At 45.0% G+C, this 27,365-nt stretch overlaps 2 protein-coding genes across 11 annotated transcripts in view; one reads left to right on the top strand and one right to left on the bottom strand.

The window, feature by feature from the left end:
• LOC106590168 (transcriptional repressor NF-X1) overlaps window positions 1–23,428 on the bottom strand; it is a 32,223-nt gene extending 8,795 nt beyond the window's left edge. For 3 of the 5 annotated variants that reach the window (XR_006762697.1, XM_045710678.1, XM_045710679.1), the window contains exons 1-12: window positions 22,893–23,147; window positions 16,939–17,949; window positions 16,528–16,689; window positions 13,851–13,928; window positions 13,565–13,670; window positions 7,047–7,118; window positions 6,539–6,678; window positions 6,216–6,315; window positions 5,872–6,089; window positions 5,693–5,790; window positions 5,500–5,530; window positions 5,306–5,388 (exon numbers count right to left, since the gene is read on the bottom strand). Coding sequence is in view for 4 of the 5 variants with exons in the window: in XM_045710678.1 (XP_045566634.1) it covers window positions 5,306–5,388; window positions 5,500–5,530; window positions 5,693–5,790; window positions 5,872–6,089; window positions 6,216–6,315; window positions 6,539–6,678; window positions 7,047–7,118; window positions 13,565–13,670; window positions 13,851–13,928; window positions 16,528–16,689; window positions 16,939–17,949; window positions 22,893–22,914 (2,121 nt within the window). In the remaining variant the exon portion in view is untranslated. The other 2 variants (XM_014180843.2, XM_014180842.2) reach the window with 2 other exon arrangements.
• A 3,090-nt stretch (window positions 23,429–26,518) lies between these two features.
• Window positions 26,519–27,365, top strand: part of asap1b (ArfGAP with SH3 domain, ankyrin repeat and PH domain 1b) — a 72,823-nt gene continuing 71,976 nt past the window's right edge. For 4 of the 6 annotated variants that reach the window (XM_014180835.2, XM_014180834.2, XM_014180832.2 and 1 more), the window contains exons 1-2: window positions 26,520–26,727; window positions 27,080–27,166. In XM_014180835.2, the coding sequence (XP_014036310.2) occupies window positions 27,102–27,166 (65 nt within the window). In that variant the 5' untranslated portion in view covers window positions 26,520–26,727; window positions 27,080–27,101. Of the gene's footprint in view, window positions 26,728–27,079; window positions 27,167–27,365 lie in introns of all 6 variants that reach the window. The other 2 variants (XM_014180831.2, XM_014180830.2) reach the window with 1 other exon arrangement.

Genomic DNA, 27,365 nt, shown 5'->3' with positions numbered 1-27,365 from the left:
CAGTTAGATAGTAGGTAGGGGGGGACATGTCAGCGTGACGTCAGTTAGATAGTAGGTAGGGGGGGACATGTCAGCGTGACGTCAGTTAGATAGTAGGTAGGGGGGACATGTCAGTGTGACGTCAGTTAGATAGTAGGTAGGGGGGGACATGTCAGCGTGACATCAGTTAGATAGTAGGTAGGGGGGGACATGTCAGTGTGACGTCAGTTAGATAGTAGGTAGGGGGGGGACATGTCAGTGTGACGTCAGTTAGATAGTAGGTAGGGGGGGACATGTCAGTGTGACGTCAGTTAGATAGTAGGTAGGGGGGACATGTCAGTGTGACGTCAGTTAGATAGTAGGTAGGGGGGGGGACATGTCAGTGTGACGTCAGTTAGATAGTAGGTAGGGGGGGACATGTCAGTGTGACGTCAGTTAGATAGTAGGTAGGGGGGGACATGTCAGTGTGACGTCAGTTAGATAGTAGGTAGGGGGGGGACATGTCAGTGTGACGTCAGTTAGATAGTAGGTAGGGGGGGACATGTCAGTGTGACGTCAGTTAGATAGTAGGTAGGGGGGGGACATGTCAGTGTGACGTCAGTTAGATAGTAGGTAGGGGGGGGACATGTCAGTGTGACGTCAGTTAGATAGTAGGTAGGGGGGGGACATGTCAGTGTGACGTCAGTTAGATAGTAGGTAGGGGGGGACATGTCAGTGTGACGTCAGTTAGATAGTAGGTAGGGGGGGGACATGTCAGTGTGACGTCAGTTAGATAGTAGGTAGGGGGGGACATGTCAGTGTGACGTCAGTTAGATAGTAGGTAGGGGGGGACATGTCAGTGTGACGTCAGTTAGATAGTAGGTAGGGGGGGGACATGTCAGTGTGACGTCAGTTAGATAGTAGGTAGGGGGGGACATGTCAGTGTGACGTCAGTTAGATAGTAGGTAGGGGGGGGACATGTCAGTGTGACGTCAGTTAGATAGTAGGTAGGGGGGGACATGTCAGTGTGACGTCAGTTAGATAGTAGGTAGGGGGGGGACATGTCAGTGTGACGTCAGTTAGATAGTAGGTAGGGGGGGGACATGTCAGTGTGACGTCAGTTAGATAGTAGGTAGGGGGGGACATGTCAGTGTGACGTCAGTTAGATAGTAGGTAGGGGGGGACATGTCAGTGTGACGTCAGTTAGATAGTAGGTAGGGGGGGACATGTCAGTGTGACGTCAGTTAGATAGTAGGTAGGGGGGGGACATGTCAGTGTGACGTCAGTTAGATAGTAGGTAGGGGGGGGACATGTCAGTGTGACGTCAGTTAGATAGTAGGTAGGGGGGGACATGTCAGTGTGACGTCAGTTAGATAGTAGGTAGGGGGGGACATGTCAGTGTGACGTCAGTTAGATAGTAGGTAGGGGGGACATGTCAGTGTGACGTCAGTTAGATAGTAGGTAGGGGGGGACATGTCAGTGTGACGTCAGTTAGATAGTAGGTAGGGGGGGACATGTCAGTGTGACGTCAGTTAGATAGTAGGTAGGGGGGACATGTCAGTGTGACGTCAGTTAGATAGTAGGTAGGGGGGGACATGTCAGTGTGACGTCAGTTAGATAGTAGGTAGGGGGGGGACATGTCAGTGTGACGTCAGTTAGATAGTAGGTAGGGGGGGACATGTCAGTGTGACGTCAGTTAGATAGTAGGTAGGGGGGGACATGTCAGTGTGACGTCAGTTAGATAGTAGGTAGGGGGGGGACATGTCAGTGTGACGTCAGTTAGATAGTAGGTAGGGGGGGACATGTCAGTGTGACGTCAGTTAGATAGTAGGTAGGGGGGGACATGTCAGCGTGACGTCAGTTAGATAGTAGGTAGGGGGGGACATGTCAGTGTGACGTCAGTTAGATAGTAGGTAGGGGGGACATGTCAGTGTGACGTCAGTTAGATAGTAGGTAGGGGGGGACATGTCAGTGTGACGTCAGTTAGATAGTAGGTAGGGGGGGACATGTCAGTGTGACGTCAGTTAGATAGTAGGTAGGGGGGGACATGTCAGTGTGACGTCAGTTAGATAGTAGGTAGGGGGGGACATGTCAGTGTGACGTCAGTTAGATAGTAGGTAGGGGGGGACATGTCAGTGTGACGTCAGTTAGATAGTAGGTAGGGGGGGACATGTCAGTGTGACGTCAGTTAGATAGTAGGTAGGGGGGGACATGTCAGTGTGACGTCAGTTAGATAGTAGGTAGGGGGGGACATGTCAGTGTGACGTCAGTTAGATAGTAGGTAGGGGGGGACATGTCAGTGTGACGTCAGTTAGATAGTAGGTAGGGGGGGACATGTCAGTGTGACGTCAGTTAGATAGTAGGTAGGGGGGGGACATGTCAGTGTGACATCAGTTAGATAGTAGGTAGGGGGGGACATGTCAGTGTGACGTCAGTTAGATAGTAGGTGGGGGGGGACATGTCAGTGTGACATCAGTTAGATAGTAGGTAGGGGGGGACATGTCAGTGTGACGTCAGTTAGATAGTAGGTAGGGGGGACATGTCAGTGTGACATCAGTTAGATAGTAGGTAGGGGGGGAACATGTCAGTGTGACGTCAGTTAGATAGTAGGTGGGGGGGGGACATGTCAGTGTGACGTCAGTTAGATAGTAGGTGGGGGGACATGTCAGTGTGACATCAGTTAGATAGTAGGTAGGGGGGGGACATGTCAGTGTGACATCAGTTAGATAGTAGGTAGGGGGGGACATGTCAGTGTGACGTCAGTTAGATAGTAGGTAGGGGGGGACATGTCAGTGTGACGTCAGTTAGATAGTAGGTAGGGGGGGACATGTCAGTGTGACGTCAGTTAGATAGTAGGTAGGGGGGACATGTCAGTGTGACGTCAGTTAGATAGTAGGTAGGGGGGGGACATGTCAGTGTGACGTCAGTTAGATAGTAGGTAGGGGGGGACATGTCAGTGTGACGTCAGTTAGATAGTAGGTAGGGGGGGACATGTCAGTGTGACGTCAGTTAGATAGTAGGTAGGGGGGGACATGTCAGTGTGACGTCAGATAGTAGGTAGGGGGGACATGTCAGTGTGACGTCAGTTAGATAGTAGGTAGGGGGGGACATGTCAGTGTGACGTCAGTTAGATAGTAGGTGGGGGGGGACATGTCAGTGTGACGTCAGTTAGATAGTAGGTAGGGGGGGACATGTCAGCGTGACGTCAGTTAGATAGTAGGTAGGGGGGGGACATGTCAGTGTGACGTCAGTTAGATAGTAGGTGGGGGGGACATGTCAGTGTGACATCAGTTAGATAGTAGGTAGGGGGGGACATGTCAGCGTGACGTCAGTTAGATAGTAGGTAGGGGGGGACATGTCAGCGTGACGTCAGTTAGATAGTAGGTAGGGGGGGACATGTCAGCGTGACGTCAGTTAGATAGTAGGTAGGGGGGGACATGTCAGTGTGACGTCAGTTAGATAGTAGGTGGGGGGGGGGGCATGTCAGTGTGACATCAGTTAGATAGTAGGTAGGGGGGGACATGTCAGTGTGACGTCAGTTAGATAGTAGGTGGGGGGGGACATGTCAGTGTGACATCAGTTAGATAGTAGGTAGGGGGAGGGACGACAGTGCCTTCGGAAAGTATTCCGACCCTTGACTTTCTTCACATTTTGTTACGTTACAGCCTTATTCGAAAATGTATTAAAATTGTTCATTTTTCACATCAAACTACACACAATACCTAATAATGACAAAGCAAAAACAGGTTTTTAGAAATGTGTTCATTTATAAAAAAATGTTTTAACTGAAATATCACATTTACATAAGTATTCAGATCCTTTACTCAGTTCTTTGTTGAAGCACCTTTGGCAGCGATTACAGCATTGAGTCTTCTTGGGTATGACGCTACAAGCTTGGCACATCTGTATTTTGGGAGTTTCTCCCATTCTTCTCTGCAGATCCTCTCAAGCTCTGTAAGGTTGGATGGGAAACGTTGCTGCACAGCTATTTTCAGGTCTCTCCAGAGATGTTTGATCGGGATTGATCGGGTTCAAGTCCGGGCTCTGGCTGGGCCACTCATGGACATTCAGAGACTCATTCCCGAAGCCACTCCTGTGTTGTCTTGGCTGTGTGTTTTGGGTTGTTGTCCTGTTGGAATGTGAACCTTTCATCCCAGTCTGTGGTCCTGAGCGCTCTGGAGCAGGTTTTCATCAAGGTCTGTTCATCTGTGCCTCGATCCTGACTAGTCTCCCAGTCCCTGCCGCTGAAAAACATTCCCACAGCATGATGCTGCCACCACCATGCTTCACCTTAGGGATTGTGCCAGGTTTCCTCCAGACGTGATGCTTGGCATTCAGGCCAGAGTTCAATCTTGGTTTCACCAAACCAGAGAATCTTGTTTCTCATGGTCAGAGAGTCTTTAGGTTTCTTTTAGCAAACTCCAAGTGGGCTGTCATGTGCCTTTTACTGAGGAGTGGCTTCCATCTGGCCACTCTACCATAAAGGCCTGATTGGTGGAGTGCTGCAGAGATGGTTGTCCTTCTAGAAGGTTCTCCCATCTCCACAGAGGAACTGTAGAGCTCTGTCAGAGTGACCATCGGGTTCTTGGTCACCTCCCCTCCTCCGATTGCTCAGTTTAACCGGGCGGCCAGCTCTAGGAAGAGTCTGGGTGATTCCAAACCTCTTCCATTTAAGAATGATGGAGGCCACTGTGTTCTTGAGGACCTTCAATGCTGCAGATATTTTTTGGTACCTTTCCCCAGATCTGTGCCTCGACACAATCCTGTCTCGGCGCTATACGGACAATTCCTTCAACCTCATGGCTTGGTTTTTGCTCTGAAATGTACTGTCAACTGTGGGACCTTTATATAGAAAGGTGTGTGCCTTTCCAAATAATGTCCAATCAATGGAATTTACCACAGGTGGACTCCAATCAAGTTGTAGAAACATCAAGGATGATCAATGGAAACTGGATGCACCTGAGCTCAATTTCGCGTTTCATAGCAAAAGGTCTGAATACTTATGTAAATAAGGTATCCGTATTTTTAATTCTAATACATTTGTAAACATTTTTAAAAACCTGTTTTCGCTTTCTCATTATAGAGAATTGTGTGTAGATTGCTGAGCATAATTGTTTTAATAAAAAAAAAAAAAAAAATTTAGAATAAGGCTGTAACGTAACAAAATGTGGAAAAAGTCAAGGGGTCTGAATACCTTCCGAAGGCACTGTATGTCAGTGATTCACCAGTTCAGCTAATTAGAGTATGACTTGTGGCTTTACCTACTGACTGTGTCCTTTCATAACTGGGTGACACACACACACACACGAACGTGCCGCAGGCACGCACACGCCTTTTGGTTACTCACCACACAGCACAGCTCGCCACATTTGTGTCGGCCACAGGAGCGTTTTTTGAGGCAGCGCTTCTCACAAGTAAAAATCAGTCCCTCTAGAATTGGGAGGAAAGGAAAGAGACTTAAGAGAAGAGTAAAGTACAGGACAGATCTACTTTTACTAAGTACAGTAGCAACACCACCTCAAAGAACGATCGAAATATCACCTTCATTCTGGATGGCTGCACAGGGAACATCCTGAAAACAAAGAGTCTTCAGTGGTGCTCTTTGGTAGAACAGAATTACACCTCCATTTACAACAGTGCGCAGTCTACACAGAACATTGCATTTGAAGAGTTGCACTCAAGATACAACAAAAAAACCACCATAGCTATACAGTACTTGTTTTCGAAAACTAACCTTGGTCTTAGAGCCGCATTTGCATTTGATGGTGGAGGTGAGCGAGCAGGGACCACAGCTTCCCTCATGGCACAGCTTCTCACAGATGTGGATGGTCTCTGGAATGACAAGGAGAACAAGTCAACACATTTGAAATGCCATAGAGAGGCTATACATGAGGACCCGGTGTCTTGTGTTACCGCTGGAGCCGCAGGGCAGAGGCTTGCTGCAGGTCTTGCCACAAGAGGGGATGGGGTCGGAGCAGCCGCGGCGTTCGGGGTAGCCCAGCTCCAGGAGCTTGGCGAGGGCCGTCTGCCCACAGGGGCAGCTCCTTACTAGCCTGGGGGAGCGTGGGCACGGCTTGCACGGCCCAGGGTGGCACACCTGCTCACAGCGGTGGGCCTCACAGTCCAACATCCTAGGATAAGGTGGACATATCACAAATCAATATATGAATAAGATACAATAGATCTATAATATTATTCTCACAGGAAAAAAATTATTGTAGTTTCCTAGTAATCTGAAGCTGCTGGTTTGAACTTACTTGCCACATGCTTTCTGACAGCAGAAGTGTCCGGAGCCGTCAAAGCGGTCTTTATCCGTCCCACAGAGTACCTCCCGAGACACGACGCCGCAGTAGCACACTGCGACAGCAGGAAAGAACCGATGAGACAAAACAGAACGCATCAGAGTGAAATCCATCACAGTGGCTAAAACCATTAGCCTTCGTTACTCATCGCGAATTCCTCATTATTGTCAAGGAATACCATTTTAAATTGTTAAGGACAGAAATGTTCTTGGTCAGATCACATGGTCAGGGAGAACTCCCGGCCCAGTAAAAAGACCTATTGGGAGTGAGCAGCTCACCCTGTTTGACCTGTAGCGGGCAAGGCTGGCACAGTCCGCTGTGGCACACCTGGGTACAGGTGTGTTCCGAACAGTTGAGGGTGGCGCCACACTGCTTGTCACAGTGGATGGCAGTGGCCTGGCCACACCGCATTGGCTGACTGCAGAGAGAAGTATGGAGGTATTTTACCGTGAGTGGAGGGGGGCTCAGGGTTTTTCTTATACCTGAGTAATAGTGACATGGAGTACATTTGGCAGCCTAAGCAAAGGCATATAAATGAACAATGGGTTATTATTGTACAAATGATAACTGGACCTATACGTTCTCAAATAACTGCCCTTTTTCTGGCCCGCAATTCTGTGCGGCCCTCCGCTGAACATGGAAATCCTGACTAGGCACTCGAGACAAAACTATTGCCCACCTCTTCCATATATAGTGCACTACTTTTGACCAGAGCCCTACGGGCATCATATAGGGAAAAGGGTGCCGTTTGGGACTCAGTCATTAGGTCAGGAGAATATACACTACCTGGTTCTTCCGCAGATGCATGCTTTGGTGACAGAAGCAGGACACTGGGGACAAGGTCCGGGGTGACACAAACTGGTGAGACACAACCAGGGATCTAAATGAACATTTTTCCACTGGTAACACTGATACTCCCAACTTATAAAACTTAGAAGCACCAGAAAATATTATATATTATTATTATTTTATTGATTGTGTAAGAATATGTCAAAGATAAATACACAGAGACAGATTACGAGAGGTCAAGAGGACGAGAGTCAATAGAGTACTAACGATCAATGGAAACAGTGTTTTTTCTGTAATAGGGAATTATTGATCAATGGTTCTGAGACATGGGAGGAATATGTCTTCTGAAATAGGATACTTGTTATTTGGCCATTGGCTAGTTTTATTGCAAGGAATTCTAATTGGTCAACCACAGGCTAGGGCTGGGTTATAAAACTACATGCTGTCCCTTTATTCTGGGGAGAGAATCACTGGAGAGCATCCCTGAGGACAGGGGAGAATGACCATCTACCTCCCCTTATGATTTGTCCTCTTTGAATAAAGCCATTTGCCTCCCATTGACTTGCTTTGGAGTTTGTTATTGAAGAATAACATAAATTGCTAACATTTGGTGCCGTGACCCAGATTAATTGGTCTCAACAAGAAAACTGTGTCAACTGTGTGTTGATCCAGAAGAGAGAGAAGGCTGAGCGCAACCCACAAGGGAGTCAACTCTTAATCTCCTGATTGATGGCATAATTGCTGGGTGAGTCTAGACTAATATCATTTTAAAAGAACCAAATCAGGTTAAAATAAGCACATGCAATGAGTGATATCTGTGATGTATAAGAGTTCAAGTCCTTTGTTCTATTACAGACTTCCTTTGTACTCTTTGAAAAAGTTGATGCCTGTGTCTTTGTTCTCTATTATAGGAGTTCAAGTCCTCTATTAAAAAGGTTAGAGTCATTTCTTTTTGTGAAACCTTCTTGATGCATAGAAGTGAGTTGCTCGTTGAGTAGCATTTTTTTACACGTGTGGTTAATGTAGGTCTTCAACAAGCTTTTTAAAGTGAACAAAAGTTATGGGTAGCCAGGCCCTACAGAGACAATGTGTTCTAGAAGAGGTTTTAGTCCTTAAAAAGGGGTTTTAAATATTTATTTAACCTCAAAATTAATAATTAAATAAACTCAGCAAAAAAGAAACGTCCTCACTGTCAACTGCGTTTATTTTCAGCAAACGTAACATGTGTAAATATTTGTATGAACATAACAAGATCCAACAGACAAACTGAACAAGTTCCACAGACATTATTCTATTTCTGTTAGTTACATGTGTGAAAATCAAAAGTAACAGTCAGTATCTGGTGTGGCCACCAGCTGTATTAAGTACTGCAGTGCATCTCCTCCTCATGGACTGCACCAGATTTGCCAGTTCTTGCTGTGAGATGTTACCCCACTCTTCCACCAAGGCACCTGCAAGTTCCCAGACATTTCTGAGGGGAATGGCCCTAGCCCTCACCCTCCGATCCCAGACGTGCTCAATGGGATTGAGATCCGGGCTCGTCGCTGGCCATGGCAGAACACTGACATTCCTGTCTTGCAGGAAATCACGCACAGAACGAACAGTATGGCTGGTGGCATTGTCATGCTGGAGGGTCATGTCAGGATGAGCCTGCAGGAAGGGTACCACATCTTCCCTGTAATGCAAAGCGTTGAGATTGCCTGCAATGACAACAAGCTCAGTACGATGATGCTGTGACACACCCCCCTAGACCATGACGGACCCTCCACCTCCAAAAATCGATCTCGCTCCAGAGTACAGGCCTAGGTGTAACGCTCATTCCTTCGACGATAAACGCGAATCCGACCATCACCCCTGGTGAGACAAAACCACAACTCGTCAGTGAAGAGCACTTTTTGCCAGTCCTGTCTGGTCCAGCGACGGTGGGTTTGTGCCCATAGGCGACATTGTTGCCGGTGATGTCTGGTAAGGACCTGCCTTACAACAGGCCTACGAGCCCTCAGTCCAGCCTCTCTCAGCCCATTGCGGACAGTCTGAGCACTGATGGAGGGATTATGCGTTCCTGGTGTAACTTGGGCAGCTGTTGTGGTCATCCTGCACCTGTCCCGCAGGTGTGATGTCCGGATGTACCGATCCTGTGCAGGTGTTGGACACGTGGTCTGCCACTGCGAGGACGATCAGCTGTCTGTCCTGTCTCCCTGTAGCGCTGTCTTAGGCGTCTCACAGTACGGACATTTCAATTTATTGCACTGGCAACATCTGAAGTCCTCATGCCTCCTTGCAGCATGCCCAAGGCACGTTCACGCAGATGAGCAGGGACCCTGGGCGTCTTTCTTTTGGTGTTTTTCAGAGTCAGTAGAAAGGCCTCTTTAGTGTCCTAAGTTTTCATAACTGTGACCGTAATTGCCTACCGTCTGTAAGCGGTTAGTGTCTTAACAACCGTTCCACAGGTGCATGTTCATTAATTGTTTATGGTTCATTGAACAAGCATGGGAAACAGTGTTTTAACCCTTACAATGAAGATCTGTGAAGTTATTTGGATTTTTACGAATTATCTTTGAAAAGACAGGGTCCTGAAAAAGGAAAAACATTTTTTGCTGAGTTTAACAGAAAAAACAGACTTGGCTCCAACATGTGGAGGACCATTTGTTTCTTCAATCCACCCTCAGGCTGAGTTGCGCAAGGATGATCGGGTTTCAAGCATCTGGTCAGCACTGCTGGCTTTGAGTCAACAGATACTGACAGCGGTGACGGACGATGTCTTAGGCCAACCAGAACACAGGCTGTAAAAAGGTAGTAAAGAGGAACCTCAGGTGACAGTATTCACACATAAATCAGCATCTCCAAAACAGTTGGGTGAACGGTCAGAAACTTTGAAACATCCCAGAGAAGTGGGTATGAAAACGTGGGACCATTTGAAGCATAAGAAACTCCACAATCTACATCCTTATGATGGGTTACAATTACTAGCTTTTGTTTTGAACAACATGGTGTTCTTAAAGAAAAGGTTTATAGAGCTGTGGGTGGTGAAGAGCAAGATGTGGCCGATGGATGGAGAGCCATACATATTTTCCTTAAGGGTCTGACCAATGGGGAGAGAGAACCAAATGTGTTCAGAAACCGAAAGAACCGTTTGTTGAATTTGAAGAAAGGTTTAGAGCAGAGGTGGTTGGACACGGTGGGTTACCTGACAGGGAAGATTATCCATTTTCTTTGGAGGAATTGAGTGTAATCGCTCATTAGCTGATGCAATCCACGCAAAAAACATTTGCTAATGACTGGGAGAGAACTGGCTGGGAGAGAACTACGGCGACATCGTCGACAGGCTAAACCGGATGTTGTCAGAGTTGTACAGGTTCCGAGTGAAACCAACAACATTCGTTCAGCAGAAGAGAAGCCTGGCGTATGTCATTACTGCAGGTTTTCTGGTCACTGGCAATGAGAATGTCGGAAAAGGAAAAGTGATTTTATGAGAAGTGGCCAGGAGAACCAGGGTCCGTCTAAGGGAAAATGGAATCAAGACAACAATGACACAATGTTGATGCAGAAATGTATGACGCGCTCTCCGTCTCAGCAGCAGAGTTTGCTGGATGCTGTGGAGGTAAACTAATGGACTGCCTCTTACGTCCCATCTGCTGAACATATGAAATCGGATGGAATATATGTGAACCTGAAGGTTAATTAACAACGTTGCAGTAGATTTTTTTGTAGATTCGGGTGCTGAAGTCACTGTATTGCACATATCTTATGCAAAACATGTGTTTTCAGTACACAGGCAAGAAGATGAGAGCAACAGGAGTGCGTGTGTGTGTGTGTGTGGGGGGGGGTCGACATATGAAACAGACCCAACCATTATCAATTTCTATTGGGCCAATAAAGACTGATGCAGGGGTCATTTGAACAACCTATTTTAGGCCTTGACGTTATTATGCAACTTGTCTCCACATTGAACATTTCTGAAGGGAAGGTGACGTGGCAAATTAGACAACTGCAGGGATCTACAGCTCAGAACCATGCTATCTGGACTATGAAGAGAAATGAGTGTGGAACTCCGGATATGGAACCAGTGTGCTTGACAGGTGTTGCCCCACCTTGCACAAAACAATATCCCACTAGCAAGGAAGCTATGGACGCTACTAAAGTAGTGATTAAAGAACCATGGGACATAGATATAGTTGAAAAGACACCATGTTATCCAGTTACTCTGACACATCCTACAGATACCACGTAACTTGAACACGACTGTTACGAGCCGGTTCTGGATGGGTTTATAGAGTCATCCGTTGGAAAACCCTGAGGGGGTGTGAGAGGCAGGCTGGGCATGGGTAGTTACTACAATGGACCCATGCCACTACCAGGCACGTTAGATTTGAGTAAAGCAGACGTTCACTTTATGAGTGACAACTCCAATGCGGGTGATGGTAAAAAAAAAAAAATATGTAAGAGACACATTAGGGCCAAAATGGGAAGGTCCTTATCAAGTTCTGCTCATAACGAGGTCAGCAGTAATAGTCCAGGGGGAAATCGCGGCGGATACACGTTACTCATTGCGAGGTTGTCCATTTTGATGACAAAGCGGAGCCTGGAGAATAAAGAACTGATTGATAAGCAATCTGGGGCCAATCTCGGGTGAAGAAGCATAGTAAGATGATCAGAACCCGTTGTATACCGCAGTCATCATGTTAGGGATATCTAGTTGAAATGCACAACGTTTTCTTGAAAATCGGGACATGCTACTTTCCCTTTTTGTTTCCTTCGTTACAGATGAGAATCTATAGTCTTCCATTCAAGGAAACGATACAAGATCACCGGTGAAGTGTAACGGAAGAAGATTTCCTCACTACCGGCAGACTGTCAGAACATAATAGTTCTCTATGTGGGACTGATACCAGTGTGGAAGAGCTGGTCACTTTTAAAGGACTTGGTGAATGATTACCTTGTCAATAGTATGATTGAATATTGTCTTGTAGACAATTAGATTTTTTTTTTGTGTGAGTTTCCTCCTAATACAGGATGTGGTAGGAATCGGGACATCATTATACCTGTTAATACCTATTTTCTTTAACTTTGTTTGAAACCTATTTCTTATTGTAACAGCAAGTACAATGTGCCCTTTGTGTTTTATAGAAATGCAAGGTGTTTAATGTGAATGATTTCATGCTCACTGCTTATGTTCTTTTATACTGTCTATTTTTTTCATGTTTTCTAAAAAGACATTAAGTATATTTATTTTTAAAATGGTCTAGGTGGGAGTGTAAGAATATATCAAAGATAAATACACAACGCAGAGACAGATTACGAGAGGTCAAGAGGACGAGAGTCAATAGAGTACTAACGATCAATGGAAACAGTGTTTTTTTCTGTAATAGGGAATTATTGATCAATGATTCTGAGACATGGGAGGAATATGTCTTCTGAAATAGGTTACTTGTTATTTGGCCATTGGCTAGTTTTATTGCAAGGAATTCTAATTGGTCAACCTGGGTTATAAAACTACATGCTGTCCCTTTATTCTGGGGAGAGAATCACTGGAGAGCATCCCTGAGGACAGGGGAGAATGACCATCTACCTCCCCATATGATTTGTCCTCTTTGAATAAAGCCAATAGCCTCCCATTGACTTGCTTTGGAAATGGTTATTGAAGAATAACAAATTGTAACAATTGAGATCGCCTATATTGGGTCTATAAATTCTAGATAGCGTACTTCTGACGCACATCTTGTGCCCTAAAACTATTAAGTAACCCTGTAAATACATTTTTGTTTATTATAAAAAGCTTAATACCGGTCATTGAAATTGCAGTCATTTGTGGAATATTAGGTTTCTACATTGTGTAAAAGCACTATTTACCTATTGCGATGCATTACAGTGAAAATTGTACCGTCTTTTAAGAACATCAAGTTTGTGAGTGATGACATGAAGGAGTTATTCATTACTATAATCGTTGATCTTCTTAAGATTTTCCTTTGCTTCTGGGCCCCCCAAATGTTCGGATATACCGCACTAGTAAAGCTAGTTAGCTAGCTAGCTAATGAGGTAACATGACTGAACAAGGTGTAAACAAAATAGCCACAGAGTTGTTTTAGAATGTCCTGCGACATGGTTTTTGAACGGAAAAATGCAGCCCACCAATCCGTCATAGGAAGAAAAAAAAACATTGCGCCGGGAAAAAGGGTAATATCTTTTGATCTATTTGGGCTAGAAACGAGATGTTTCCGCTGTAGCAATGGTAGAACCATGATGCTAATGAATATATGCGCTCTAGGACACTGGGAAACAACGGTAGAGCAAAGCCTACTCATTACAACAATTATCTGGGTGATTTGTTTTCTAGGAGCACTGGTGCACCCAGCAAAATTTTTTAGGAGCATATGCAACCAAAATTGTTGCACTTTAGAGCCCTGGACACAACCACAGGAGACACAATCAAGACAACCACTTCATGTTGTAGAACAACAGATTGTTGTGTGGTGGTGGGTTGAGGTATGTTACGCATGTGTTGGGTTGTGGCTCACATGTTACAGGGGTGCCTGCAGTCTGCTCCGCTCCTCTTCTTCCCACACATGTCTCCACAGCTGTGTGGGATCTCACTACGCTGGAACTCTGGGTTGGTCGCTTTGCCTGTCAATCATAGCAGAATAATTCAACACGGTACAGGGAAATAACTGCAGAAATCAGGTTAGTGTCATTGAGATGAATAATTAGTTCTAATACACAAAGCATCTCAAAGAGAGCGAAAGACTAGGGATGTACGATTGTCTGGGAATAACGGATAAAATTGGCTATTAGCTAATCCCTTACCACAGAAGCACTTGTAGATGTTCGGGGGTTGGAAGACAACATTCTGACAGGCCGGACACCGCCACCCGTCATTTGTTTCTGCAAATGACAGCAAAAGTTTGCATGTCACATAGACCAATTTACAAAGCACTTCATCAGCTAAATGGTGAGTCAGAATATTGTACACTATATCTTAGACGGTAAGGTTGTACTCTAAGTTGTAAAGGACCTCTGCCCCCTGAGCCACGGTCTGTTCACCCTGTTATCTATCCTGGCAGCCCCCCGCACCTCAGGGTTGGGTTAAATGCGGAAGACACATTTCAGTTGAACGTATTCAGTTGTACAACTGACTTGGTATCCCACTTCCCTTTCCTGGGGCAGCAGGTAGCCTAGTGGTTAGAGTGTTGGACTAGTAACCGAAAGGTCGCAAGAACCAATCCCTGAGCTGACAAGGTAAAAATCTGTCATTCTGCCCCTAAACAAGGCAGTTAACCCACTATTCCTAGGCCGTCATTGAAAATAAGAATTGGTTCTTAACTGACTTGCCTAGTTAAATAAAGGTAAAAAAAAAAATGTAGATGTTATTTGTCACATGCGCCAAATACCATCAGGTTTAGACCGTACAGTGAAATGCTTACTTACAAGTCCTTAACCAACAACGCAGTTAAGAAGGGAAAAAAAGTGTTTGATTTTATTTGAGGAAATACTTTAAGTAAAATTTTTTATAAATAAAACAATTTTTTTTTTTTAAAAACTACTAATTTGATGGTTGTAGCAATCAATTGGCCCATTAACAATCACCCATATTAGCAAACGTTTTTCATTTAAAGCTTCACATTTCTCTGGTATAGGCTACTTATCGTAATGAACGATATCAGCAAGATGCCTGCGATAAGTGATCGTGTTGATAACTTTCGGTTTATCGTCCCAGCTCCGCGAGACTGAAAAACAGCTTCTATCTCCAGGCCATCAGACCGTTGAACAGCCATCACTAGCTGGCTAACTTGTCCGGTACTCTCCCCGGATTTTGTGTTAAACGCTCTACAACAAAGCTTTCTCTGCCCCGAACCTTGTTCTGAACAGCTCCAAAACAAAGGTCATGTGGTTTGGTAAGACGAATGCCCCTCTCCCCACATGTGTGATTACTACATCTGAGGGTTTAGAGCTTGAGGTAGTCACCTCATACAAGTACTTGGGAGTTTGGCTAGACAGTACACGGGTCTTTCTCTCAGCACATATCAAAGCTGCAGGCTAAATCTAGACTTGGTTTCCTCTACTGTAATCGCTCCTCTTTCACCCCAGCTGCCAAACTAACCCTGATTCAGATGACCGACCCACCAATGCTAGATCACGGAGACGATTGGCAGGTAAGGTTGCTCTCGAGCGGCTAGATGTTCTTCACTATTCAGACATCACATTTGTCACCAATGCTCATTATAGGACACATCACTGCACTATATACACTCCTCTGTAAACTGGTCATCTCTGTATACTCGTCGCAAGACCCACTAGTTGATGCTTATTTATAAAACTCTTAAGCCTCACTCCCCCCTATCTGAGATACCTACTGCAGCCCTCATCCTCCACATACAACACCCGTTCTGCCAGTCACATTCTGTTAAAGGTCCCCAAAGCGCACACATCCCTGGGTCGTTCCTCTTTTCAGTTTTCTGCAGCAAGCGACTGGAACGAGCTGCAACAAACACTCAAACTGGACAGTTTTATCTCCATTCAAAGACTCAATCATGGACACTCTTATTGACAGTTGTGGCAGCTTTGCGTGATGTATTGTCTCTACCTTCTTGCCCTTTGTGCTGTTGTCTGTGCCCAATAATGTTTGTACCATGTTTCGTGCTGCCACCATGCTTTGCTGCTGCAATGTTGTGTTGCTACCATGCTGTTGTCATGCGTTGCTACCATGCTGTTGTCATGCGTTGCTACCATGCTGTTGTTATGCGTTGCTGCCATGCTGTTGTCATGCGTTGCTGCCATGCTGTTGTCATGCGTTGCTACCATGCTGTTGTCATGCGTTGCTACCATGCTGTTGTCATGCGTTGCTACCATGCTGTTGTCATGCGTTGCTACCATGCTGTTGTCATGCGTTGCTTTTTTATTTAACTAGGCAAGTCAGTTAAGAACAAATTCTTATATACAATGACGGTCAACTCCGACCAAACCCCAATCCGGACGACGCTGGGCCAATTGTGCGCCGCCCTATGGGACTCCCAATCACGGCCGGTTGCGATACAGCCTGGAATCGAACCAGGGTCTGTAGTGACACCTCTAGCACAGATGTAGTGCCTTAGACCGCTGCGTCACCCATGCTGTGTTGTCGTCTTCGGTCTCTCTTTATGTAGTGTTGTGGTGTGTCTTGTCCTATATTTTTATTTTTAAACCGCCCGTCCCCACAGGAGGCCTTTTGGTAGGCCGTCACTGTAAATAACAATTTGTTCTTAACCGACTTGCCTAGTTCATTTTTGTAATACATTTTTTCTTATTTAAAGATAAGGTCACTGAGGCCACATTTTTTGCTACAGTGGATATTGTAGCATCATCAAAGTACAGCAGTACCATCTGTCGAGCAGAATTTGCATTCCTGTATTGTCTGTGTGGGGGGAGCATTGTGCCATCCATGGAAGACTAATTGTGTTGAAACTCATGAATAACTGAAGAGCTGGGGGGGGACTGTTAGGCCTACCGTCTGCCTGGGAGGCTGGGGAGCGGGCCCACTTCTTGATGCAGTTGAGATGGAACACGTGGAAGCAGCTGTGGCAGCTCCAGACTGGAGCCATGACTCTGATCACCTCACAGCACACCATGCACTCATACTTCTCCTCAGACAGTTGCTCGATCAGGCAACCTGGACACATATGGAGGAGAGCGTCACAAGACCAAACCATGGTATCTTCTCAAGTGGATCCTATTCCCTATATAGTGCAGTCTTTTGGACCAGGGCCCAGAGTAGTGCACTATGCAGGGAATAGGGTGCCATTTGGAACACACATGAATATAACTACTTTCAGAACAAACTCAAATCACATTTCTTTAGTTTTTTTTGGTTTTTTTACTGTGGGACTTTTTGAAAAGCCGTGAAACTTTGCCCTCTCACCTGTCTGAGTCTCCTTGCTCTTGTTAGGCACGTTGTCCCACCTCTTCTGTCCAGGCCTGTGGTCTGAGTTGAGTGTTCTCCTCTGGCCTCTGTCCTGTAGGGGGGTGCGTCTCCCCTGGCCTCTCCCCTGACTCCTCCAGCTGGGCTCCTCTTCAGTGCCGGAGCCCAGTTTGTCACGATGGCCAGAGGGGGCGTCTCTGGCTCCCCTCTCATGGTCCTTCTCCTGGGGATATTCTTTGATAGGCCCCTGGCGTCGCTTGGGCTCAGGGAATTTCTGTTGAGCGTCGACGTGGGGGTTCCTTTCCTCGGCTCTCCCTCCTTTCCGGCTTCTGGCCCCCATTTCTGATGGTGGGGTTTCTTCTCTGGGCTCAGCAAGGTCCCAGCCTCCTCCTCCTGTAGCGTGGCTGTCCTGGTTCTCCTGCTTTTCCAGAGAGTGAGGAGGTCCTTTCGCGCTCCTCGCCCCTCTGTCTTCTCTCCGCGGCTCCTGGCTGAACCGTCGGGGCTTTTCAGGGCGGGTGTCCTGGTGGTCTTCGTGGGCAGGCCCCACCTCTCCGCTCCGGCCGCCAGGGTCTCCTCGACGCCAGCTAGGCCCGTCTATGGGGGGTGTTCCAGGCCTGTAGCCACCACCACCACCCAGTCCATGGTGGCCCCTGGGTAAACCAGGGGGGCCAGTGTCAACCCCAGGCCTATTCCACCTTGGAGGCTGGCCCCTTGAGCCCCGGCCCCCTCCACTAGCCCCTCTTCCTCCTCCTCTTCCTCGACCCCTTGGTGCATCCTCTTGGTGGTAGGGAGGAGGATGGAAATTTACAGGGACCGTTGAATTGTCCTGGACGTGAGATTGTTTGACCCCATGGTGAAAATGGCCTTGCTGCTGCTGCTGCGGTGCTGGGCCGTAGTTATTAGAACCACTCCAGTTACGGTTGTGGCCCTCTCTGTTCCGACCCCTCCTGGATTGCTGCTGGTTACATTTCTGTCGTGACGAAGCCTCATCTGGATTCAAACCCAGAGAGTCTACGCATAAAAAAAAAGAAATAGCCTACTTGTTAGTGAGTGGCTTGGCATGAAAGTTGTGAAGCCACATCATAACTACAGTGAAGACGCAGGCAAGACAGGCTTGACAAGTGACTTCAAAGACAAGACGTTTAACAATGTTGACTTGGAGTCACGTGCCAAGGCTATGAGTATGACAGCTCTGAGTATGACAGATAGTCTCTTCAGACGGCCTGGACTTTGACACGAGAGCACGTCATCTAGCTAAGTTGGCTCAACTATCATTACAGAGAATTAAGCAACAATGTTGGCTATTTGTTTGAGGCACTCACTGGCTGAACTTAGACAAGCAAGGCCAGAGCCCAGAGCCATTGTAAAAAAAAAAAAAAAATAGCTAGCTGGCTAGCGCATGAGTCAACAAGTACTAGCCTAGGTAGCTAGCCAGCTTCTCAGGCTAAAGTTCAATGAACATGCATCTCACAATGTGGTCACAACAATGACTGTATATGAAATGGGCCACACTGGCAGACTAGCGAAGGGAGCAGGGTATAAGCGAACATAAAGGGGGCCACCGACCCAAAAAAAGAAATATATATAATTATTTTTAGGAACTCTGCCGGGGGCACATTTTATCTACCCCGTCAACAGGGGGCGAAAGGCTAGGGCCGGCATAGGCCATTTGTAGACGTTAAGTATTGTGTGCAAAGCGGTCAAGGCAGAGGGTGGCTACTTTGAAGAATCTCAAATATATTTTGATCTGTTTAACACTTTTTTGGTTACTACATGATTCCATGTGTTATTTCACAGTTTTGATGTCTTCACTATTACCGTACAATGTAGAACATAGTAAAAAGAAAAGAAAAACCCTGGAATGAGTAATGTCCAAAATTATGACTGGTACTGTAAGTGGATGCACGTGACATTTCGGCAAAAAATATAAAATAAAAAGACTTTACACTGAGTGTATAAAACATTAGGAACACCTGCTCTTTCCATGACAGACTGACCAGGTGAATCCAGGTGAACGCTATGATCCCTTATTGATGGCACCTGTTTAATCCACTTCAATCAGTGTATATGAAGGGGAGGAGACAGGTTAAAGAAGGATTTTTAAGCCTTGAGACAATTGAGATGGATTGTGTGCCATTCAGAGGGTGAATGGGCAACACAAAAGCTTTAAGTGCCTTTGAACAGGGTATGGTAGTAGGTGCCAGGTGCACGGGTTTGTGTCAAGAACTACAACGCTGCTCAACCATCTTCCTGTGTATCAAGAACGGTCCACCACCCAAAGAACATCCAGCCAACTTGACAACTGTGGGAAGCATTGGAGTCAATATGGGACAGCATCCCTGTGAAACACTTTCAACACCTTGTTGAGTCCATGCCCCAATGAATTGAGGTTGAGGGCAAAAAGGGAGGGGTGCACCTCAATATTTCGAAGGTGTTCTAATGTTTTGAACACTCAGTGTATATCAGCATTGTGCCTGTTGTCATAGAGATAGATTAAGGACTTATGGATATAATCCGTTTTAGCATGGACATTTCCACTGAGGGCTTCCACCACTAAAGTAGTCAACTAGGTGGGGATTCCTATGAGTTGGGAGTAATCAGCCAATGAAGACCATGTACTACTTTAAAATGGAGATCATTGGCACAGCCCACGCTACAATGGCAGAGATGACCTGTTGTTCTCACACACGTATCTGCCCTCTCATTGGCTAGAAATGGTCCAATAGACAATCCTTGTTATAGCTGAGAATCCTTGGGATAAGGAAGAATGCCTTGTTAAAGGTATAGTCAGCAAAATGACGTTGCCACAAGCATCACCGGAGATATTGAGATGAGCAAGATGCAAGACTTCGCTCACACACTGTTAATGCACATGTGCACAGGTTCACTTCACACTGTTCACAGCGTGGTAGCCAGGGCACCGAAACAGTGGAGAAGTTGAGCCACACGCTTCAATGCTCGCACTTCAATGCTCTTAGTTGTTGTTGAAATTGACCCACTATTCTGTTTACTTTCTTCATCCAAGTCATATTGCTGAGTCTACCTTTAATGCCTTGGGATCTCAAGAAGGGCTAGAAGGGATTCAGCTTTTGTCAAATTAACATCACAAAATGTATTTAGCATTTTAGCTAACCATAATTATAACTGTTTTCCTAACCTGCTACAAAAAGTAAAATCTGACAAACACTGTATCCCATCTAGTCAAAACAATAAAGGGCCTGCCGGCATTGCAAGTGAGTCGCTGGGCTTGTTTCAGTGGTACGGCTGAAGCAAACAACTGCAGACGAAAGTCGAAGAGTGAAGTCGGGGGAAGTGCATCTGCGACAGCTGAAAGTCTGACACTGATTTGGTTTTCCAACAGCAAGGCTCAGTGCAGCATGGCAGTGTGCCATTGTTTATAAAAGTTTGTTGTTATGTCGAAATGAACATGTCTCCAACCCCCATATCACACACTAAACATAGGCTGTGTGTGTAGATTGTACCAAAGACAGTACAGTATGACAATAAGCAGAAAGTGCTTCTACAATAGAAGTCCCCGATCAAACTAGTAGGCAATGTTGTGGCGACGTTGGCTTGCTAAACTCCTGCATTGAAACACGTGATCGGGTCTAACGGTCATCTTGCGCATGTGCCTGCCGTCAAATCAAAGGCATTCCTTCGATATAAGGTTGTGTGTCTGAAGTGGAGGCAGTACAGGGATTAGCATGTTTCTCGAGGAGGCTAAAAATAGATTTGGGCTTGGAAAAGTTGAATATTTTCAGAAGGAGTCAGGTAATTGGTTAAGGGAGGAGCATTGGAGGGAAAGAGGGGAAGTTGAAAATACTGAGGGAGGCAGAGGATGGGTTTGAATCTGGTGGAGCGAGCAATAACAAGGGAGAGGGTATGTCGAGGAGGATTGATGTCAAGTTCAAACAGAGTGAGTCGGACTCCAGTTTGAGTTCTGGAAGTGAAATGGAAGGGGTAGAAGGTGTTGTGAAGAGCTCAGAGCCCGAGCCCTGCATTGATGGACATGGTTATGATAAGACACAGTTAGTGCAGAGGGAGTGCGATTTTTGAGGGTGGAACCAGGCCTTTTGGCTTATCCATAGTTGTTTTCAGGTTGGGTGGAAAAGTTGGTGGGTGCTGTTGAGTCGGTGAAGGTAACCCGAAGTGCACATATGTTTGTTAGCTTTTCTTCAGATCAGAGGGAGCAGGCGCTCCATGCGAAGCAACTTGGATCAAGATATGTTTCTCGCTTTGCTCTTAGGAACAGGGCACCATTGAAAGGAGTGATTTCTTTGGTAGTGTTTAGTGTGGAGGTGGAGCAGTTGGAAGATTCCTGGTGTTTGTGACACCCGTCATTTGGTGCGATGCAGACCCAGTGGTGAGCATGGTGAAACAGAGAATTCCGTTTGTCGTTTTGAGTGAGTCTTAACCGGACAAGGTCATGTTAGGATGTATCAGTTATCCTGTTAGAGCATTTGTGGTGAATCCACTGCGCCGTTTCAGGTTAAACGTTTATGCTCATGTCACAGCTGTGTGTAGGAGGGAGATTCCAAGATGTGGGAAGTGGGCATGGGTAGTTTCGGTGGATAAAGTTGTGTCCGTCAACTTTAGGGGTGCACATGTTGCTGGGGTTCGGAAGTGTATGGTGTGAGAGAGGCAGGTTGAGGTGGCTAGAGTCAGAGTAGTGCAGAAGGTGTTGTATGCTGAGGCAGTGAAGAAAGTAGAGGATAGGTCAAGGGTGAGATTCTGAGAGGATCCGTGTGAATAGTAGATCTGTGCCAGCATAGAGGGATAGGTCAATGAGTGATATGCTTCAGTAAGGTTCAGCTTCTTAGCGTTCATAGCAATGTTTATCAACTGCACTGCAGAAATGGAAAGTAAATCACAGAAAATAGATGTTTTGGCAGCTGCATAGAAGTACTTGGGGGTACGAGATGACTTCAGAAGAGTTACATGGTGTGTTGAGTGGTAGTGTCCAGTCCTCTCAGGCTGATGGGCCTGGGGTAGGATCAGATAGGGTTAAAGTAGTGGAATAAGGAGGTGGGTTTTAATGAGTATAGGGTTAGTTGGCATGGTAATGAAAAAATATATATATACACTATAGTTCAGTTGGGGGTAGTAACGTAACATATTGGATGCAAACTGCCATTAAACCTAACCCGAAGATATTGTTTTTGACAAAAAATGAAAACGCGTCAGATTTTCTCCAACCTCAAAGTGACATAATATGTTCAACTACTTAAGACATTGGCTCAAATCTAGGTTGTGCCTTTACATTTCGAAAGAATTAACCACTATGGAGGAATTTAACTTCTCAAACCCTGGCCTTGCCTGCTAGGTCTGTTTCGCAAGCGTTCTGGAAGTATCGCGATGATGCGTCTTTGGGATTAGAACTCTGTATCAACTGGGGAGAGAGACTCATATCATATTCATTTGTACACATATGAATCTCGGAAAAGTTGCTTCCAGTTTCAGACATGTCTTAAAGGTCCCGTTCGCGTGAGTCAAACAAAAAAACGAATGATAGGCCTTTGATCACATGGTTGTAAAGTTCATGCAGTCGACATGTAGGACCGTTTTTATCCCCATAATGCAACACACTAAAAGGAGACTTTGCAAAAGTGACCCGCTTGAACTGAGTGAGCCCCCTTAGCACAAAGCTGAGGTTTCTGTATGTCAACCTAACTTCCGTTTCCACTGAAACTCCGCTTTGGCGTCTTTCTACGCCTGCTATGTTGGGTTACTGAGTGAGTGAGAGGTGTGTGACACTGCCAGCTAGCTTGCTAACGTTAGCTGAGTGCAATTTGACAGCTCAACACAAACCCTGTAATTTCACTTTGAATTTCCATTTGCTATGATTTAGCTAAATAGCATGATACATAATTAAATGATTATCCACTCTAGTTAAAACTGAAGTGAGCAATCTAGTTAGATAGACAGTTAGCTAACTGCTAGCTAAGCTACTTTACCTGTGACTGAGCCCTCAGCCATTCAATCACACAGTTGGTAGTCGCTCACGTTCTTCTCCCACGCGAAGTTTGTAGCTAAGATTTTTAAACAGCTGTTGGGAGATTAACAACCAGAGATTAAATGCCACTTTGTATTTATTATTCCCACAAAAATGATATGTCTCCCCTCCTTACATGATTTATTGAGGTATAAACGAACGGTTGTATGAAACACGAGCTCTGACGATTCTTCCTGCAAAGGAGTTTGAAGTTATGGAACTTTATTGAGACTCACCGGCAGGACGGAATAACCACAAGGGGGACTGACCCGTCCCTGTCCACAGACACTGTCACCAGATACCATTGACTTTAGAATAAAATATAACTGGACTGGACTGAAATAAATGAAATATAATAGAAATGAACTGAACTCAAATTAATAGAATACAATAGAATATAATTTAACGTAGACTGAATTACTGTGCCATGAGCAGAACCGCAGATATTGAGATGAGCGAGATACAAGACGCCACCAAAAACAGCGGGGAATTTGAGGCTCGAGCTTCTACGCTTTTAGCTGTTGCGGAAATTGACCCACTTTGCTGTTAACTTTCTGCATGTATGTCATATTGCTGAGTCTACCTTTAACTGAAGTAGAACAGTGAACAACTGTCCTCCGTGCTAGGTTCAAAATATACCCTTCTTCAACCTAGCCTCCATGGAGGAAATTCTTCCCACAGTATTGTACAAAGGATCACACCCCTAGGACTACACATCCATCACAGCCATAGTGTCTAAGCGAGGCCGGACAGACAGTAATGGAAGGAATCTGGGTCGTCAGAGGCTATGATGGATGTTTTGTGGACTTGGATCACTGGGCTGTTGATTTAAAAAGATTTCAGAGATAATGCAACTCTGCAAAAGGTTAACTCTCTCTGAGATGATATGCCATGCTATAAATTCAGAACGAGCTAGGTCAAACGCAGTCTATGCTTAATTTTCAGTCAATACTTTTCGGATAATGATTTGTTATCATGTTAACCTCTCATCATTGTCTTTATATACAGTACCAGTCAAAAGTTTGGACACACCTACTCATTCAAGTTTTTTTTGTTGAATTTATACTATTTTCTACATTGTAGAATAATAGTGAAGACATCATAACTATGAAATAACACATGAAATCATGTAGTAACCAAAAAAGTGTTAAACAAATCAAAATGTTTTATATTTTAGATTCTTCAAAGTAGCCACCCTTTGCCTTGATGACAGCTTTGCACACTCTTGGCATTCTCTCAACCAGCTTCACCTGTAATGCTTTTCCAACAGTCTTGAAGGATTTCACACATATGCTGAGCTGCTTTTCCTTCACTGTTGGCTGCTTTTCCTTCACTTTGCGGTCCAACTCAACCCAATCCATCTCAATTGGGTTGAGGGCGGGTGATTGTGGAGGCCAGGTCATCTGATGCAGCACTCCATCACTCTCCTTCTTGGTCAAATAGCCCTTACACAGCCTGGAGGTGTGTTCTGTCATTGTCCTGTTCCACTAAGCGCAAACCAGATGGGATGGCGTATCGCTGCAGAATGCTGTGGTAGCCGTGCTGATTAAGTGTGCCTTGAATTCTAAATAAAAAACTGACAGTGTCACCAGCAAAGCACCCCCACACCGTCACACCTCCTCATCCATGCTTCACGATGGGAACTACACATGCAGAGATCATCCGCTCACCTACTCTGCGTCTCACACGGTCAGACAGTCACCACAGTGAAAAACAGGACAATTACTGGAACAGAAAATGATACAACAATTTTTTCCAATAATTAACTCTTAGTTTTTGTAAAATAAAGAAACATTTTTAACAAGGAAAATTGGGGTTGTGGTTGTCATCAATAACCATGTAAAATAATATGGCTCAGTTGGTAGAGCATGGCACTCACAACGCCAGGGTTGTGGGTTTGATCCCCACAGGGGACCTGTATGCACTCACTACTATAAGTTGTTCTGGATAAGGTGAATGCACCAATTTGTAAGTCGCTCTGGATAAGAGCGTCTGCTAAATGACTTAAATGTAAATGGATAAGAGTGTCTGCTAAATTACTCAAATGTAAATTGAATAACCTTGACAAACAGCCTTACTTTCAGCCTGTTCAGTGGTACGACCAATGATTTATACATTCACAGGACAGTTTTTTAGGTACACCCATCTAGTATTGGGTCGGACCTCTTTGCCTCCAGAACAGCCTAAATTGTTTGTGGAATGAATTCTACAAGTCGGAAACGTTCCACAGGGATGTTGGCCCATGCTGACGCAATGGCACCACAAAGTTGCTGCAGATTGAACGGTGGTACGCCTCCAGCCTGTTCCTTTGATACCAGGCAGGATGGGTCCATGGGCTCATGCTGCTTATGCCAAAACCTGACTCTGCCATCAGCCTGACGCAATAGGTACCAGGATTCGTCAGATCACGCAATGTTTTTCTTTTCCACTCCTCAATTGTCCAGTGTTGGTGATTACGTGCCCACTGGAGCCGCTTCTTCTATATTGGAACCCAGTGCTGCAATAGCCCATCCGTGACAAGGATCTTCGAGTTGTGCTTTCCGAGATGCCGTTTTGCACACCACTATTGTACTGCGCCGTTATTTGTCTGATGGTGGCCCGCCTGTTAGCTTGCATGATTCTTGCCATTCTCCTTCGACCTTTCTCATAAACAAGCTGATTTTGCCCACAGGACTGCCACTGACTAGATGTTTTTTGTTTGTCCCAATATTCTCGGGACACCCTAGACACTGTCATGCGTGAAAAGCCCAGGAGGGCTTGCACTTACGATCATACCACACTCAAAGTCATTTAGGTCACTCATTTTGCCCATTCTAACATTCAATCGAACAGTGACTGAATGTCCCGAAGCCTGTCTGCCTGCTTTATATAGCAAGACACAGACAGTGAGTCAAGTGGCCGTAAGAGCTTTTCAATTTCCGTGAATGGGTGATGTACCCAATAAACTGGCCGGTGAGTGTATATACACTCATAACTGATAGGGGGCGCTGTGTTGTAAAAAAAAAAAAACATTTTGGAAGCTATAGAAATACATGTATTACTTTCTACTTTCGTTTTTGACACATTTATTCTATAGACACCTTAATGCATAGTTTTAAATTATATTATGTGAGCTTAACATAAAAATAAAAACATATATTAAAACATTTTCCTTAAAGTATAATTTTTTTGAGATTACTAATGTTACTGTTCCCACTACAACAACAAAATACTTATATACATGTAATTTTGTCCTTGAAACATTTAATTGAAACACTGTAGAATTCCATTCATTGCTATGGAGGGCTGCTCCTACTGGAGAGTGCCATCTGAAATATGGCCGACCAGTGGCTTCAAAGCCTCTCAATGGCCAATACATAGCATCAACAATTCAGGGTTTATATACATCATTGGGTACAACAGCTGTAGTTAAAATCAGCTCGAGGGAGCGAGGAAACTTCTTGGTTTTTTTCTGTTTACCCAGATCCCACATTTCCTGTTTGAGTGCCTTCTGGGTTTCCTCAGTTCCTGTAGGCCTACCATTAGATCCAGCTCATTGTAAGTGGCTATTTTCCTGCTCACATGGCGGGTTTCTCCCTTCCTGCCCGCACTGTGACTGATCTTCACGGGATCCATTGCTAGAGGACATCACTCTCTCCTTTCAGCTCTTAAGTTAAAAGTATAGCCATTACTGAACCCCTGTTGGATGACTATTCATAATGAGCCTGATATGATGCACCCAGGAAATATTCTCTTCTGCATCAATCAAGAGGACATTCAATCTGTTCAGATTCCAGATTTGATGTGCATCGATTTCGGTAAGTTGAGGCGTGACGTATAGCCCATGTTCTTCTTTTTCTTTGGAATATGAGTGCTCTTGAAAGGGTTAGAGATGGACATGGTATTATTTTCAATAAGTCCAAAATTAGAACTTTTATGTTGGCTAACAAATGAACCTATTCAAATATATGTATTACTGTATGCAAAACAATGCTTTCTCATCAGAGTACTGTTCCTGTGTGGTAAAACTATTTATGAATATACTATTGGTTGCCTATAGGCATTTTTTATACAAAGTTGTGTTATCTTGATTCTTCCCCCGGCTTTACCACACTCTCTGATGTCTAGAGAGCAACAGAACTCTGCTCATGTGATTCTTATTTGATTTAGGTTGGAAGGTGACAGTCAAGTCATGAGATCCTCCTCTTCCCGTCCGTCAAATTTCTCATCTAAAGATTCTTTATGGAATCCGAGTCGGTAAGACCCTCTAAATTCTGTTGATACTGAAACATTGTATCACCTCTTTATATTCAGAGACTACTCTCTTGTGTCTAAAATCCTTAAATCATATTTCTTTGTGGTATTGCTTTAGTCTAGTGGTAAGTGTAAATTGACCAAGAGCCTATCAAATCAGATTGAACACTTTTATTATTCACCACCAATATTTTTTCTCAAT

Source organism: Salmo salar, chromosome ssa29 (assembly GCF_905237065.1).
Source record: "Salmo salar chromosome ssa29, Ssal_v3.1, whole genome shotgun sequence".
Taxonomy (NCBI): domain Eukaryota; kingdom Metazoa; phylum Chordata; class Actinopteri; order Salmoniformes; family Salmonidae; genus Salmo; species Salmo salar.
The sequence above is the reverse complement of the archived record's forward strand: the minus strand, read 5'-3'. Positions and strand labels throughout refer to the sequence as shown.